This window comes from Natator depressus, chromosome 6 (assembly GCF_965152275.1).
Source record: "Natator depressus isolate rNatDep1 chromosome 6, rNatDep2.hap1, whole genome shotgun sequence".
Taxonomy (NCBI): Eukaryota; Metazoa; Chordata; order Testudines; family Cheloniidae; genus Natator; species Natator depressus.
This window is the reverse complement of record NC_134239.1, coordinates 108,001,472-108,017,812: the sequence shown is the minus strand read 5'-3', so window position 1 is coordinate 108,017,812 and position 16,341 is coordinate 108,001,472. Positions and strand designations below refer to the sequence as shown.

Sequence of the window (16,341 nt, the reverse complement as noted above, 5' to 3'; positions counted from 1 at the left end):
CATGTGTGGTGTGAGATTCAATTTAGACCTGTCCTGGGGTGCAGAATGCTTCTAAGCTTGGGAGGAATGGAGAAACATACTTCAAACAGGTGGTTGGCTTGCCTTAATAGGTCAATGCAAGCAGGAGGCAGCCTGGATTCAAGAGCAAACTCAACCTCTTGCTTCTTTGGATGGATGAGGGCTAGGGCTGTATTATATATGCTACTTCAAGTACAGTCATCTCTGAGCTACATCTTGGTTTCTGAGCAGATTACAGCTGGGTCAACAGCTGCTGCAATATTGCTGCCACATCATATGGGATTGGGAAGGCAGGGACAGACCCAAAATGGAGTAGATGGAAAAAAAAGCTGGAATCTTATTGCCATGAGCAACACAATGGTATGGTTTGTCACATCCAGTGAAGTTATCTGGACAGTGACTGTACAAATGAAGATGGAACTTCATTTCCTATTCTCATCTGTGTCAGATCAACTTAATCAATGTAGCGGACAGATTGCTTTTCAGTTTGCCAAGCACACTCCCCTTGAGACATCAGGCCTGATGCTGTTGAACATGTGAGTCAGAATAAAACCCTGCTCATTCAACTTTCTCTGTAATTAGCTCTGCAGGGCTAATCTCCTGCCTGTGATGGTTGCAAGCATGATTCAATATATATAGTACATATGCATCTGTTGAATAAGAATGGTGCCATTATGACTGAGCACAGAACCATAGTCCAAGAGGAGATCAGCTATAGCCTTTCTGGGGCTAATGTATTCAGGGAAAAGCCATAAGCTTCTATTCTTTTGGAGGTGCAAACTGAGAAACAGGGTTTCTAATACCTTGAATTAACATCTTACAGGACAACTGCACTGTGTGCTGAACTGTTAACAGACTAGCTTAAGACTAAACACTCTTCTACAATGTTATCTTACTTTAAAGCGTCTGTGAATCATTTTATTTGTACAGAAAAACAAACTGTACATAAATGTCTAAACTTCTGCTATTTCTAAACATAATGCTCCCTCCATCCTGCTTCACTCGGTCTTGCTGCTTTCAGTTTATGGTATAAACTAGCATGGCAGATTTCTTAACCCTGCCTGAGAGACTTGTGGCAGATTGATAAACTGGATCTCTATTAAGTAAACTTCTAACATTACAAGGCACCCTGACCCTCTCCTAATTTCTTGGCCGTCTTTGATTACTATTGAGCAAACCATCCTTCCTCTGTTGTATCAGCTGCTACCTCATTACTTGCCTCTATGCTGCTTTTTCTGTTTTGCTATTAATTTAGCACTGCTCAAAGAGAGGCCAAAAGCCTAAATAAAATACTACATGCTCTTCAGCTGGGGGACTAGCTGATTAGACTTCACTCATGAAATAAGAAGTTTGCACAATTCAAGCGATCTGGGCTTTTAAAAAGCTGACTGCAGGAGCTACTGCTTCAGTCGCAGTTGTAGGTGGGAAATGACAGTTTTAATAAGAAGTGAGCTCAAACTGTTTGATTTCTCTCATGCATCACAAAATGATCCAGGGCAGGAGGACAGAACAAGGATTCTGCTCTTGTAAATCTTAAACAGACCTCAGTTAGTAGAAATTCTCAAGCCTATACTTGGCTGAAAGAATGGCCCATACTTATTGCACAAGCAGTAAGAGCTGAGTGGGCAGGCAGTGCTGGACTACAGAAAATAAAGGTCAAGTACCAGGTACCAACGTTGCCTCCAGGATTGCGGTGTGACAATGCAGAGGTTGAAATGCCCAGTCTCAATTGAATTGTTGTCTAAAGGCAGCCTCTAGGCTTTGCCTGGAGTAGGGTCATGTGAGCAACCATGGGAAATTTTTAGAACATCAGTAAAGCTGCAACAGCATGGCTGCAGTTATTAACTGTCACCCACCCTTACTCTGAGTAGGCTGCAGCCTTCTTAAAAACAAAACAAAAAACCCTTTACAAATTAAAAGTCAGGGAATGGGGTTGGGGTTTTTGTGGGGGGGGGGAGGGAGGGGGGGGAGGGAGGAGGAGGAGGAGGAGGGAGGCAGGAAGTGAATGAGTGAGAGAGTGGAGGGGTTAGTGGTGATCTGAGTGGAGCAGTGGGACACTGGGACCAACTACTGGTCAGTAAATGTTACTGATGACGATATGAGTTTGCAGGGCTGTGACAGACTCAGGGATGTGGTATTTCCAGATTCTAGTAGCCTGTTTGCAGTCTGGCCCTGGTCAACATAGACGGAGGGCAGAGGTAAGACTCTGTGCCTCAACTGCTGCAGGAAGATGGGGCTAGCAGCCAGCTGTTCCCCTCCTGGAGCTGCTGCTGCACAGCTGGCATTGCACCGCTAGGAGTGGTCAGGGAAAGGGGAGCAGGTAGTGAGTTGCCTGCTTGGACAGATTCTGAAATGCTGGTTAATGCCACATTGATGGGCCTCAACTGCTTGTTTTATTAAAAATGAACGTCACATGAGATTTCACAACATGCAGGCAGCCTTGCTCTTGTGTTCTCACCAGAGCCTCCAAAACCAGCAAGAAAACACACCACAGGAACACAGTGAAATTAAAGTGCAAAGCTAGAGCAACTAATGAACAAAACCAAAAGCAGGGCCATATGGACAATAAACAGTTTATTACCAATATGAACACAGATACTGTGGTGCACTGACGTACCGTTTTAATATTGTGATAACTGAGTCAAAGACCTTGTCAGCTGACAACTAACATGTCTCTGTTTCTTCTGGTGATGCCACAATACATTTCTGTTGGCAAAGGGTCTTCATTTACATTGCAGACTACCAGTAAAATGACTTTGAAGTCATCTATTAAAAGCAAATGGTTCACATGTTTTCTTACCTACTACTAAAAAGAAACATAATACATTTAAATAAGCAAATACAAAATACAAAAAAGGGCTGACAAATCTGATGTGCTGTGTCAGATGAAATCTAAAAAATCCAGAAATTTAAAATTTAATATTTTCTTTAGATTAAGACTTTTAAAATGAAGCAAATCCAAGGCAGCAGCAAGCTTCAAAGTGTGCTCAGTCTGCTAATAAAAAGGGTTTAAGAACAAAGACAGTGCAGGTGTCCTCTTTCACCATCTTGCATGACCTTGGTACACTTAGAAATGATCCAATCTTCCTAGCATCCTTAGTACCTCGCAGATGCTGTGCAGTCATTATGTTGTACTGATTCTACTCAACTCCTGCCTTATGGCTGGAAAACCAAACCAAAAGGTTAATTCAGACAACTACTCCCAGTGACAGGCGGTAAATACTCAGAGCTAATGGCAGAAGTAGTGTAAGTTATACACTGGTAAGAGGATGCGAGTAACTTGCATAGCAAAGGGGGCAGAAGGGTGGGATTGCAGCTGGGGAAAAACAAGAGGAAGCAGTAAAAAAGTGTGTGTGGAAGGCTGGAGGTTTGAAAGGGCTGTTCTATTTTGCACCTTCTTACACAAGCCTAATGGTTGTTTCTCCTGTTAAAATTTGCCCCCGTGCCACCCAAATTGCACTCCTTGTGTCTGCTCCCGCTCCCATTTAAATCAAAGACAAAACTCCCACTGATTTCAATGGCAGCACATTTTGGCTGCCTTACACCACCATTTATGTTGCCCCAAACAGCAAATCTTAGTCAAATAGTATCAAATTTTTCAATGCCTTTTAACAATACATTGTATTAACACACACACAAAAATAAGGGTCACATTTCTATAATACTGTTTAGTGCTTTATAAGTTAAGCCTCACACTGCCCTTATGTGTACATATGTACAGGTCAAGTATTATAGTGTAGGTCATACAGCCAGGTGGGATCAGAGCCAAAGAATTCTGACTCTCTTGCCTCTTCCTAACAAATGGACCACACAGTTCATTCTATGCTACCTTAGAGGCTAACCAATTTATTTGAGCATAAGCTTTCGTGAGCTACAGCTCACTTCATCGGATGCATACTGTGGAAAATACAGAAGATGTTTGTTTTTATACACACAAATCATGAAAAAATGGGTGTTTATCACTACAAAAGGTTTTCTCTCCCCCCACCCCACTCTCCTGCTGGTAATAGCTTATGTAAAGTGATCACTCTCCTTACAATGTGTATGATAATAAAGGTGGGCCATTTCCAGCACAAATCCAGGTCCCCCCCCCCCAAACAAACCCACTCTCCTGTTGGTAATAGCTTATCTAAAGTGATCACTCTCCTTACAATGTGTATGATAATCAAGGTGGGCCATTTCCAGCGCAAACCCAGGTTCCCCACCGCAATCCCACTGACTTCCTGAGGAAACTACAATCCATCGGTGATCTTCCTGATAACACCATCCTGGCCACTATGGATGTAGAAGCCCTCTACACCAACATTCCACACAAAGATGGACTACAAGCCATCAAGAACACTATCCCCGATAATGTCACGGCTAACCTGGTGGCTGAACTTTGTGACTTTGTCCTCACCCATAACTATTTCACATTTGGGGACAATGTATACCTTCAAATCAGCGGCACTGCTATGGGTACCCGCATGGCCCCATAGTATGCCAACATTTTTATGGCTGACTTAGAACAACGCTTCCTCAGCTCTCGTGCCCTAATGCCCCTACTCTACTTGCGCTATATTGATGACATCTTCATCATCTGGACCCATGGAAAAGAAGCCCTTGAGGAATTCCACCATGATTTCAACAATTTCCATCCCACCATCAATCTCAGCCTGGTCCAGTCCACACAAGAGATCCACTTCCTGGACACTACAGTGCTAATAAACGATGGTCACATAAACACCACCCTATACCGGAAACCTACTGACCGCTATTCCTACCTACATGCCTCCAGCTTTCACCCTGACCACACCACACGATCCATTGTCTACAGCCAAGCTCTGCGATACAACCGCATTTGCTCCAACCCCTCAGACAGAGACAAACACCTACAAGATCTCTATCAAGCATTCTTACAACTACAACACCCACCTGCGGAAGTGATGAAACAGATTGACAGAGCCAGAAGAGTTCCCAGAAGTCACCTACTACAGGACAGGCCTAACAAAGAAAATAACAGAACGCCACTAGCCGTCACCTTCAGCCCCCAACTAAAACCCCTCCAACGCATTATCAAGAATCTACAACCTATCCTGAAGGATGACCCAACACTCTCACAAATCTTGGGAGACAGGCCAGTCCTTGCCTACAGACAGCCCCCCAACCTGAAGCAAATACTCACCAGCAACCACATACCACACAACAGAACCACTAACCCAGGAACCTATCCTTGCAACAAAGCCTGTTGCCAACTGTGCCCACATATCTATTCAGGGGACACCATCACAGGGCCTAATAACATCAGCCACACTATCAGAGGCTCATTCACCTGCGCATCTACCAATGTGATATATGCCATCATGTGCCAGCAATGCCCCTCTGCCATGTACCTTGGTCAGACTGGACAGTCTCTACGTAAAAGAATAAATGGACACAAATCAGATGTCAAGAATTATAACATTCATAAACCAGTTGGAGAACACTTCAATCTCTCTGGTCACACGATCACAGACATGAAAGTTGCGATATTACAACAGAAAAACTTCAAAACCAGACTCCAGCGAGAGACTGCTGAATTGGAATTCATTTGCAAATTGGATACAATTAACTTAGGCTTGAATAGAGACTGGAAGTGGCTAAGTCATTATGCAAGGTAACCTATTTCCCCTTGTTTTCCTAACCCCCCCCCTTCCTCAGACGTTCTTGTTAAACCCTGGATTTGTGCTGGAAATGGCCCACCTTGATTATCATACACATTGTAAGGAGAGTGATCACTTTACATAAGCTATTACCAGCAGGAGAGTGGGGTGGGGGGAGAGAAAACCTTTTGTAGTGATAAATACCCATTTTTTCATGATTTGTGTGTATAAAAACAAACATCTTCTGTATTTTCCACGATATGCATCCGATGAAGTGAGCTGTAGCTCACGAAAGCTTATGCTCAAATAAATTGGTTAGTCTCTAAGGTGCCACAAGTACTCCTTTTCTTTTTGCGAATACAGACTAACACGGCTGTTACTCTGAAACCTGTCATTCTATGCTAGCGTATGATGTGCATGGAAAAGTCTTACAACTTCCTATTGACAGTCGCAGTCTATAGAAATTAGTATTCTTCTTATGTAGTTTCAAAATAATTCTAGAAAACTGTATTTTGCTAGAATATGGTTAAAAAACAAGCTTATGAGAAACAAATCTTCTGAGATTTAGTTTATGATCACTGCAGCTGTTGGGAAGGGGGTTTTGGCCCCCGTGTTATGCTATTACACACTTTGCTGGATGCATTGTGGGGATTTCTCAGAATCATCACCCTGACCCATCAATGCTCTGATATGGTACCACCGATAATTAATAATTCTCATACAGCAAATTAGGGGATGGAGTTGTAAATACTAAAACAAGATTTCTTCCTGCTTCTTTTCAGTTGCCTTAGCAACAAGTTCAATGACCCCAGCAATTCTGTAATGGAGTGTTTTTATTGCTGTGTAAACAATATCCTTTGATCTTGGAACAGTACTAGGGGATAGGTGTTTTCTCAGCTAGAACAGCAGCCAGTATCGGAATCTAGTTAGTTTGTTCAAGGTAGCGCAAAACTTGCTGAATGAACAAAGCCACACACATGGACAAACTCAGTTTTGTTCTATGTGAGGATTTAAAACCCTATTTTATTTACCACAGGTGAGAATCCATAGCATAGCAGAGTAACTGGAAGACCAAGGACAGCAGAACTTCCTTCTTTCTGGTCTGCATTTAAACCAGTGCTGAGCATCTCAGTTAGATATGCATGGAAGAGTGCAGTCTTTGTATTGCTGGTAAAAATCCCTTACATGAAGCTTTGCTATATATACACAGTTGACTATGAAATCAGGATGTCGGGTAAAAGCTAAGCCATCCCCAAAAGGCAACGCAAAACCGCTGAAAAGATTCAGACTGAATGCTTCAGAACAGAGCACAGACAAACAAGGCATGTAAAAATGCAACTGAGTGATCAAAATTCAGTGGATACTTCTGGGTAGATACTTCTGTCTCTTGTGGTTCCACTCCAGCTTCTGAGCAATAGTCACATCCATACTTGTCACATCTATTTCATATCTACATATAACTAATACATATTTAACAAAGAGCTTCTTGGAAAGTAGTTGTAAAACTACTTTCTGAGGAACTCTCTGCAGCTTTTATTTTCTTATGTGTTGAATCTGAGTGAAATCTGTCAGGATCAAACTTAGAAAAATAATGTATTTTGATATTTCTTACCATCAATGATCTCTTCTTTCACTTTGTGTAACTCTCTTACAACTTCCTCCAATATTTCCTGATGAGACAAAACAAAAGATGTACATTCAGAATTCCATGGCCTCCATTATGGGCTGGTCCATATAGATGATAAAAACTCACTACTGCTGCCAGCTAAATAACTTTACTCCTTTATGTCCAGTGGTTCTGTGTTCCGGACCTGTGTTCTGACTACCAAAGGGGTTGAGTTTTGTACCAGTTGATGTGCCAGGGAAGAGGGGGTGGCATTGCTGCACAAACATTTTGATCCAATAACAGTGGGACTGTTTCCCTCTGAGCTTCAAGGAACCACTATGATCTACTCTGATCTCCTCCATAATAGAATAGGAGCTTTGTAAGTTTGGGCAAACAGAAAGGCAAAAAGTGATGTTTCTATCTTCATTTAGCCTGACCAGTTGCCCTTCACGTATGACAAATATAACGGGGAAAGACAGCTACCCATATCAAATTCCCTACGCTCAAAAAACCCACTCACTCACTTGTTTCATTCGATCAAAATCTAAGGCATCCATAGCCACATCATTGCTGCTGCTCACGGGCTTCATCCTTGAGAAATGGAAACAAAGGATAAAGGAGCAAATCAATTCTCTGCAATGTTTACTAAGCCATGTGGTGTTTGCTACTGTCATTATGATTAAAGCATGTTAATAGTCACTGGCTGCAAAACACCTAGATCAGAAGTTCTCAACCAGGGGTCCGCAGCCCCCTGGGGGGGCTTTGAGCTGGTTTCAGGGGGCTGTGGGGCCCCACAGCTGAAGTGTGGGGCTGAAACTGGGAGCAGAACCACAGGAAGCCCCAAACCTCAGTGCCCCCTGGGGGTCTGAAGCCAGGAGTGAAGCCATGGGGGTGAAGCTGGGTGTCCCGAGCCCCGGTTGGGCTGAAGCCCAGTGCCCCCGCAGGGCGGAAGCCGGGAATGGAGCTGCGGGACTGAAGCCCTGAGCCTCGGTGTCCCCTTCGGGGCTGAAGCCAGGAGCGGAGTCACCGGCAGTGGAGCCACCGGTACCCCGGAGCCCTGGCGCTTCCCTCAGGGCTAAAGCCCCAAGCCCCAGTACCCATCATGGGGCTGAACCTGGGAGCGAAGCAACGGGGCTGAAGCCGCGAGAGCCCCAGCGCTCCCCCTCAGTCTAAAGCCCTGAGCCCCAGTGCCTGCACAGGGCAGAAGCCCCAAGCCTGGAGTCCCCCCACCCTGCAGCTGAAGCCCCAGCCTCCCCATCCCCCAGCCAGTGGCTGAAGTCCAGAGCCCCAACCCCCTCCTGCCATTGGGCCCTGGAGTTTTTATACCGTGGGGGCGGAGGGGGGCTGGGGATGAGAAAGAAAAAGGTTGAGAACCCCTAACCTAGATGAAATCCCAACACACAGCTCTTGAGTAGGTTAACTTTTTTAAAAGTTCCATTACTCCCTCTTGTGCCATTCAGGAGTATTTTGCAGCCAGCCTATCTTGCAAAGCAAGCAACACTATACTGGGACAGCAGACTGCAGCTGATCACTACAATCCAGCAAGAGAGCTTGTTTTCTAATCTTAAAATGCAGCGGAGAGGCTGAGGAGTGAATTAATATGTAACACTTTATCCAAAGAGTTCTGATCAATAATATTAAGTTCTAGATAGTTCTGTGGCTACTTTAAAGTAGAGTCTTCATGGCTGTTAATTATTTACAGTGATAAGGCGGGTGAGGTAATATTTTTTATTAGACCAACCTCTGCTGGTGAAAGAGACAGGCTTTTGAGCTACACAAAGCTGTTCCTCAGGTCTGAGAAACATTCTCAGTGCCCAGACCTGAAGAAGAGCTCTGTGACGCTCCAAAGCTTGTCTCTCTCACCAACAGAAGTTGGTCCAATAAAAGATATTACCTCACCCACCTTCTCGCTCTACCAGCCTGGGACCAACACGGCTACAGCACCACTGTGTAGTTAGTGTAGCAGTGCTGGAGGTTTGCAGGATCAATGGCTGACTCAAACATTTGAAAATTAAGTCTCTCCTCCACACCTGCATTTCCTAAAAAATAAACACTGTCTTGACTGCTCAGGACTCAGTCAGCTGCTAAAATCATGGTAAACCCAAAAAAGTGATGCTTGCTTAACCTAACTGTATTAGTGACTGTAGTCAGCAATCCATCCCATTGCTGAGTCCTGCCTTAGGCGGGCTGAGCGGTAAGGCTGTACAGCACAAGCTGTGTTTCTTGGCCCAGCGTCCCAAAGACTTCAGGTTTGTGTAACTACACCCGAGTCCTGTCTCTTTTCTATCGCCAAGGGCACCGCAGTGGACATTATTGAAAGGGCTGACCTCAAGAGAAGCTTGCTTTGTTAAAATAGCCAGTAGAGGTTATGAACACTTTTTTGAAATTGGTGACTCTTTATGAAGTGTTTTACAAAAAGATCAAGTGGCCTATGCCTAATGAGAACATTTCAGCCTTGGCTCTGCTATTGTCTTTAGGTGCAAGTTCGTTCTTAGGCAAGTCTTGCATTGATTCCAGCGGCCCTTCAGCCCAAGAAAGAGCTGCATAACCAAGTCCTTTGTGTTTCCTAAATTCTGGTCCTTATGCTGCCCACGTGAGCTATGAGCAAGATTATGAGTGGGGTTTTCTGAAGGGACTCAGTGGTGGTCTCACTCTGGTTGTGGTCAAACGCCCACTGACGCTGCCGGAGCAGAGCTGGGCCAACAGGGAGCGCTTTTGAAAATCCCACCACAAAGTGTATGAATGAGAGAACAAGCAGAGTAGTTTCTTGTGCTAGGCCTAGAACAGAGCGTGAATGCACTTCCCACTGAACATCCTCCAAACAGCAGTGGTCTTACAGCAGTCACTGCGTGAAAACCTGGTAACTAGCTTTAGCTCAGCATTTGCAAGGACAGGGAATACTATGATCATCTGAATCTAATGAAAACTGGCACATCTTTAATGGCTGACATTGTATGGTGGATCTGGGATAGACCCAGGCAGCCAAATTTTGCCTTTAGTTACACCTGTGCAACCCCACTGAAGTCAGTGAAATGTGGGGCAGGATTTGACCCTGTTCTTTCACACAGTACGCTCCGACATCTGCCATCACCCACTTATTTTTCTGTGTGTTAACAACACTGTAGCACAAAATAACAGTGTCAAATAAGAGAAAGCGTTTGTTACTGAAATGAATAATTTAAAGCACTATGTCCCACCTCCAACCCCTAACTTATCCCAGCAACGCTCAGAGCTCTATACGATAGTCACATTGTGGTACTGGCCGAGGACTGGAAGTAAGCCTCTTTCTAGCTTCCCAATGTCACACTTTAACCTTTCAATACCTGTGATCACGTACTGTGCCTGTAATTTGGCCATTTGGATGGACAAGCTTTGTTGGACTCCTCCCTTTGACTTTCCCATCTACAAAAGAAGACCCATCCTGTCTCCTCTTTCCTGGTTGCCCTCTCTGGTGGCTCCTATGCTGCACTCAGCTTCATTTTTCCTTCCCCACTCCTCGCTGCACATGTTCCTTACTGGATGCAAAAATAATTTCTCCTCTCTTGGGTGCAGGCCCCCAGATGGATTCTGCTTTTGAGTGTTCTCATGCGCTGTGCAATGGAAGTGTCTCCTGTTAGGAAGGATCACCCGGAAAGATGCTTAAGTCCCATTGACTTCTGTGATACTTAAGCATAGCTTACTTGAATGAGGGCCCCGGGGCAGAAATCCTAGGGCAGTTCATGGCATTACCACTCACTCCCTGAGCCAAACTTTCTTTGATATCAGATATCGCAAATTCACAATCACTCTGCCCAATGGAGACCAGCCTCTGGCTCAGAGTTAGTAAAGCAGCGGACAGGAGAAAATCACAACAGGCTGAGGACAGTCAGGACAAGGACAAATGAATGTTAGTTGCTGTACCAATGACGACATGATTTCCCAAAGGACAAGCTGAGACAGTTAAGAAGCCAGATCATTTTTCAGTACCTAGAAGGTAGTTGGGATTGTATGGGGCTCTTAGCTTCAAGACTCTTCACTGATGGATTTCTATGGCAATGGAATGAAATAAGACATGAATTGAGTACACGTTATGTAGATAGCATGCTTACAGTCCAGACTGTGCTACTATTCTAGAGACTAACCCATGTAGCTCACCTAGAGAGTAATGAAGATACAGGCTTTTCAACAGAATTGCTTCTTTCCCATGGCTTCTTCCCAGGGTCTGTAAAATAATAATGAAGAATTACTGTTTGTTCTGGTTTTTTCCCTTGCCCAGTAAAAACATGAAACTGTTTTTCTTATATATTTATTCATTCAGCTGGGATGGAGGCTTTACAGAGATGTATCCAAGGGAGGAGATAGGCTAGCAATAATGAATAATAATGACTGCAACTTTTAATTGGGACAGTATTAGTAAAAATCTATGCAGAGGAGGGGCAATGACACTTGATCCCCTTTAGCTAGTGCCAAGCAGTTAAGTGATGTTTAACCTCATACTAAAAGATGTGGAATTCTGAGTTTTGCTTTTTTAATACAAAAATTACTCAAATAGTAAAAGAAGAAATAAGGAATAAATACTATGAGTATAATTTTAATTCAATTACAATATTTTCATTTTGTTTTTCTAGACTTTTCTACATTTAAAGGGCCTCTTCTCCTAATTGCGACAACTTTTTCATCGAAATGACAGACATGCAGCTCTCCAGCTGGGGACCATGGGCCACTAGTGGTCTCTGGACTCCGGATCACCCCTCGTGGTCTGCAGTATGAAGCATTTTGAGAATAAAGCAGTAGGGTTCTGGGGAACTGGGTCTACAAGAGGCTCTCATGCTTACAAAGTGGTCTACAGAACAGAAAAAGGTGGAGAATCCCTCTGATAAACCCAGTTAAGTGGATTCTCATGCATGTGTCTGATATCATGAATAAAAAGGCTATTTACTTTTTATAATATTTAGTTCAAATGTCAATGGGACAACAGAACTGTAAAGTGTTTGGATATCTCAGAAGGGATGGCAGCATTACAGCTATGCAAATCACCATGGAGGATTTCATATGGTCCAGGTTACAAAATGTCAAACCCACTGTATATTTTTACAAAACACTCAGCCAAAAATACCCGATTTTTCCTGCCTTGGCATATCTAGGAGTATATAACCTTTCCTGAAGTTCCTTACTATGAGCCCAATCTTTCTGATTGTAGTAGACCATATGTAAGCGAATAGCCCCACTGAAGTCAATGAGATACAACTTGTGTGTGTAAGGATTTGTAGGAACACATGAGCCCCCCCAAATAGGATTCTTAAGAGAATTACTCAGTTCAACAGCTTAGAAAGCCCTAAAATCCTACAGCTCATCCATATGCACCCTTTCAATCTGATCTTCCTCATCTTCACAAAAACAAGCAAGCAAGCAAACAATACCTTCAAAAGCGTTCAAAAGTGATGCTGATCTGACGGTCCCAAAGGACTGACTAAGGCCTGGTCTACACTAGGAAATGAGATCACTATGACTATGTTGCCCAGGGTGCGTGTGAAAAATTCACATCCCTGAGCAACGCAGTTAAACCGATCTAACTCCCCACCCCGTAGACAGCACTATGTCAATGGGAGAATTCTCCTGTCAACCTAGCTATTGCCTCCCAGGGAGCTAGAGTTACTATGTGGACGGGAGAAGTCCTTCTGTCGGCTTAGGAAGCATGGTCACTGAAGTGCTACAGCAGCGGAGCTGCCGCTGCTATGTTTTAAATGTAGATAAGCCCTCAGTGCTCATTTTATTGGAAGGGTTTCCTTGTAAGGCTTGCAAGTCCCAGGATCGTCACCAGGTTGCGTCTGTATGACCTGTAGATGACCTGTGGTTTAATCTTTTGTTCTCAACTTCATCACTGAAAACCACATTATGTTAAGAGCCCAATTCTGTTTGGTGCTGAGCCTCTCAAACGTCCTTCGTTTAGCATGGCACCTTGTGGGATCAGGCCCATTGTGAATAGCAATTGCATTAAGGGCCAGATCCTCAGATGGTATAAATCAGTACAGCTCCCCTTAACTCTCATAATGGAAGCGTATGCAGATACAAGCCAATGGGAGATCTGACCCTTAGAAACCAAGGTCCATATCCCCAAAGGTATTTAGGGGCCTAACTCTCACTGATTTCAGTGTGTGTGAGAATCTGGGCCCAAACAACTAGATTCACCGTTCTATCTTTACGCTGATCTGAGAAGAAAATTCACATTCATCCTTTATTGCTCAAAAGAGATTTTAAAACAAAAACTATTTGTAGATGTTCTGTTAGTAAATCCCCCTTACTCAGAGCTAAGATAATCAACCTAGATTCCAATGGTAAAATGTTTCACTGGATTAAGGAGAAGATGAAGAGTGCTAATAATTAGATTTAATACCTGAAGAATTCTGCTGCTGGCTAGGGCCTCGTGTGACTGGTGAAGGTGAGGTGCTAGCATCTTCCTAAAAAAGAAAAATAAGATGTTTCTTAAATTTCGACTAAACATTTTTCAAGTGAACAGTCACTGATGGACATGATGGACTGTGCTCTCCACTCATCCACAGAACAGGCGGTGTCAGTGCAAGCCTCTTGCCCATGTGCCTTAACCCTGACGTGAGGGGACCACCTCGAAGGTGAGATGGTAGGTCACTCCCAAGTCCATTTAAAATCTGGTCGCTCCACTAAGACCAGCAAGGGGAAACATTTGGATGGGTGGTGTTTTCTTTTTCTTTTTAATGGGAACACTTTTCTACTAGGAACTCTACTGAAACCTACCAACTCAGGTCACTGAACAGAGGGCAGACAGTAACATTGCTTGTCCTTCTGTGGGCAATAAATGTCACCGTTCCATTCCTACCTACTAACCACGGCTGGTCTCATGCTCATGACTGACAGGTGTTGGCTGCCGTTGCCCATTCTTTGAGCTAACTAATCCCCAAGTTCAGAAACTGTCTGTATTGCTGGAGAAATACAGGACCAGATACTGGTCTGTTACCCGCGTATAATTTCAGCTGGATTGCATAGGAGTAAGTGACAACAGGATTTAGACCAATCTCTCCACTAATGATGGTAGTAGCAGTTTCAGTTTATTTAGCTATCCTAACTAGGACATTCAATATTTCTTCATAGAAATTGGGCTGAAGTCACTGGGGTTTACATAAGGGTAAAAGAGCAGAATCGAGAATCTTTACAACAGAGCAGAATCCAGACTAATGTATTTGATCTGTAATTATTATTTAAGAGCTTCCTATGACAAAGCACTAAACATGTCAGCTAAAATGAAAAAGCAGTCAGTTAGTTTGAATGGCTGCTGGCTTTGCATTAGGCTTGATAGAAGGTACCAAAGCAACAATAAAGGTATTGCAAAGTTGTTATTGTTGCACAATCAATGGGGGAATTCCAGAACCATCACACTAAGGAAGGCCCATTACAATGTGACTAAACTAAAGGTCTGAGTGGAATATGAGCTAATGGCAAAGCAGACAGTAGCATTTAACAGCTGAGGGAGAGCAGAGTCTGGGTAATTGTGCCTTTCATTTCTAGGTATATGGTTCAAACCCAGGCTTCGGGAAAAGCTGTGAGCAGAGTGGATGGCCATAGAGGCAGCCTCAGCCCTGCTCACCTAGCTAGGGGTCATGCAAAATCAGCCTTCATTCTCACGGAGTGCAAGCACCCTCAGCATTGTGATTGCAGCAAGCCTCTCCAAATATGGTGGGAAGCCCTGGGGCCAGGCCCCAAAGAGGAGAGGGGAGCAGGTGGTGCTTTGTCTTTGAGGCTGGTGCTCTCTGAAGCTGCAGCGTCAGTGTGCCATGATGCCTCCGGACTTTCCTGCATTGGCAGTGAGCCTCCACAGCATGGGGCTCTGCCTTAAAGGCACTACAAGGCCATAAGCCAATAGCAACAGCGCTGATGGGAGTCTCAGCAGAAAGGCAAAGGACTGCATGGGAGTGGTGACTGCACTACTCCTGTCCTCCTAGACATGCTGCCTCTATGGGATGTCTACACTGCAATCAGAGAGGTGACTGCAGCATATGTAGAAATACCAGCTAGCTTTCATCTAGCTAACTGAAATGACAATGGCAGCGAACCCACAGCAGCTTGGGTATGTACTCAAACTGCTAGTCCACGCTGCCATGGCTTTGCTGCTATTGTCATTTGAGGTACCTAGATCAAAGCTAGCTCAGGTATTTCTACACATGCTGAAGTCACCTCTGACTGAAGTGCAGACATACCCTAGGTATGGTGATTGGTGGGGAAGCTCTCCTGGGCTGTAACTGTTCTGTGGATAAACAAAGGACTTCAGCCTCCTGGCTGATAATGTGGCTCCTTTCACAAGCACCAAGTTCACTTTAAAATTCAATCAAAACCGAAGCCCTCATTTAATCTTTTAGAGGACAACTGAAACATCCAGCAGCACACGGACAGAACGGTTCAAACAGAAATGCACTGAAACTACTATCCCCTCCATGAGCCCAAATTTCATACTGTTTGATCTACCAAACTGACACAAGTGGACACTTGATGGTATAGAATGCATTTACACAGATATGTTACAGCTTTTGAACAGCTCTGTGGCTAAAGTACTGTCCCCCTCCCCATTAGAAATCTGCTTTAAATGTAATCTGTCATCTGCAGCGAACTGATTTTTGCTTTACGGAGGGGTTAAGTAATCTACTTTCCAAAGCCATCATGTTTAATGGATGACACGGGTCAGTTCAGCTGACGTCTGCTGCCCAGGGATGCAACAAGCTTGAACTAAAATATGTGGAACTGATTTGAAATGAGATACTAATAGGATTTACCATACCAGGGGCTTTTCCTTTTGGGTGGCACAAATATTCCCGAGGGATAAATGAGGGTGAGCCTCTTCAACCTTAAAAACACCACTGTGAGCATAGTGTGAAGAGGCAACCACTGACGTGGTTTAGACAATATCTGGTCTGTGAACAAACAAGAAGGGATTCTTGTTTCTAAGTACACTGGAGCAGTTGAATTTAGCTTGTGTGAACATTTGCTAGTCATTTTATTGTGTGTGCAGTGGGCAAGTATTGTGCTTCCAGCCTTCAAGGGATCGCAACGTATCAGCTAGTTTGGGAGACCCTTTTTGCTTCACAGACACAC

General features: G+C 44.0%; 1 protein-coding gene across 4 annotated transcripts in view; it reads right to left on the bottom strand.

Moving 5' to 3' along the window:
* Positions 1-2,005: 2,005 nt before the first annotated feature.
* Positions 2,006-16,341, bottom strand: part of EVL (Enah/Vasp-like) — a 215,819-nt gene continuing 201,483 nt past the window's right edge. Inside the window, exons 9-14 of one of the 4 annotated variants that reach the window (XM_074956231.1) lie at positions 13,619-13,682; positions 11,380-11,446; positions 11,212-11,271; positions 7,770-7,836; positions 7,252-7,309; positions 2,006-3,180 (exon numbers count right to left, since the gene is read on the bottom strand). In XM_074956231.1, the coding sequence (XP_074812332.1) occupies positions 3,143-3,180; positions 7,252-7,309; positions 7,770-7,836; positions 11,212-11,271; positions 11,380-11,446; positions 13,619-13,682 (354 nt within the window). In that variant the 3' untranslated portion in view covers positions 2,006-3,142. The remainder of the gene's footprint in view (positions 3,181-7,251; positions 7,310-7,769; positions 7,837-11,211; positions 11,272-11,379; positions 11,447-13,618; positions 13,683-16,341) is intronic. The other 3 variants (XM_074956230.1, XM_074956228.1, XM_074956229.1) reach the window with 3 other exon arrangements.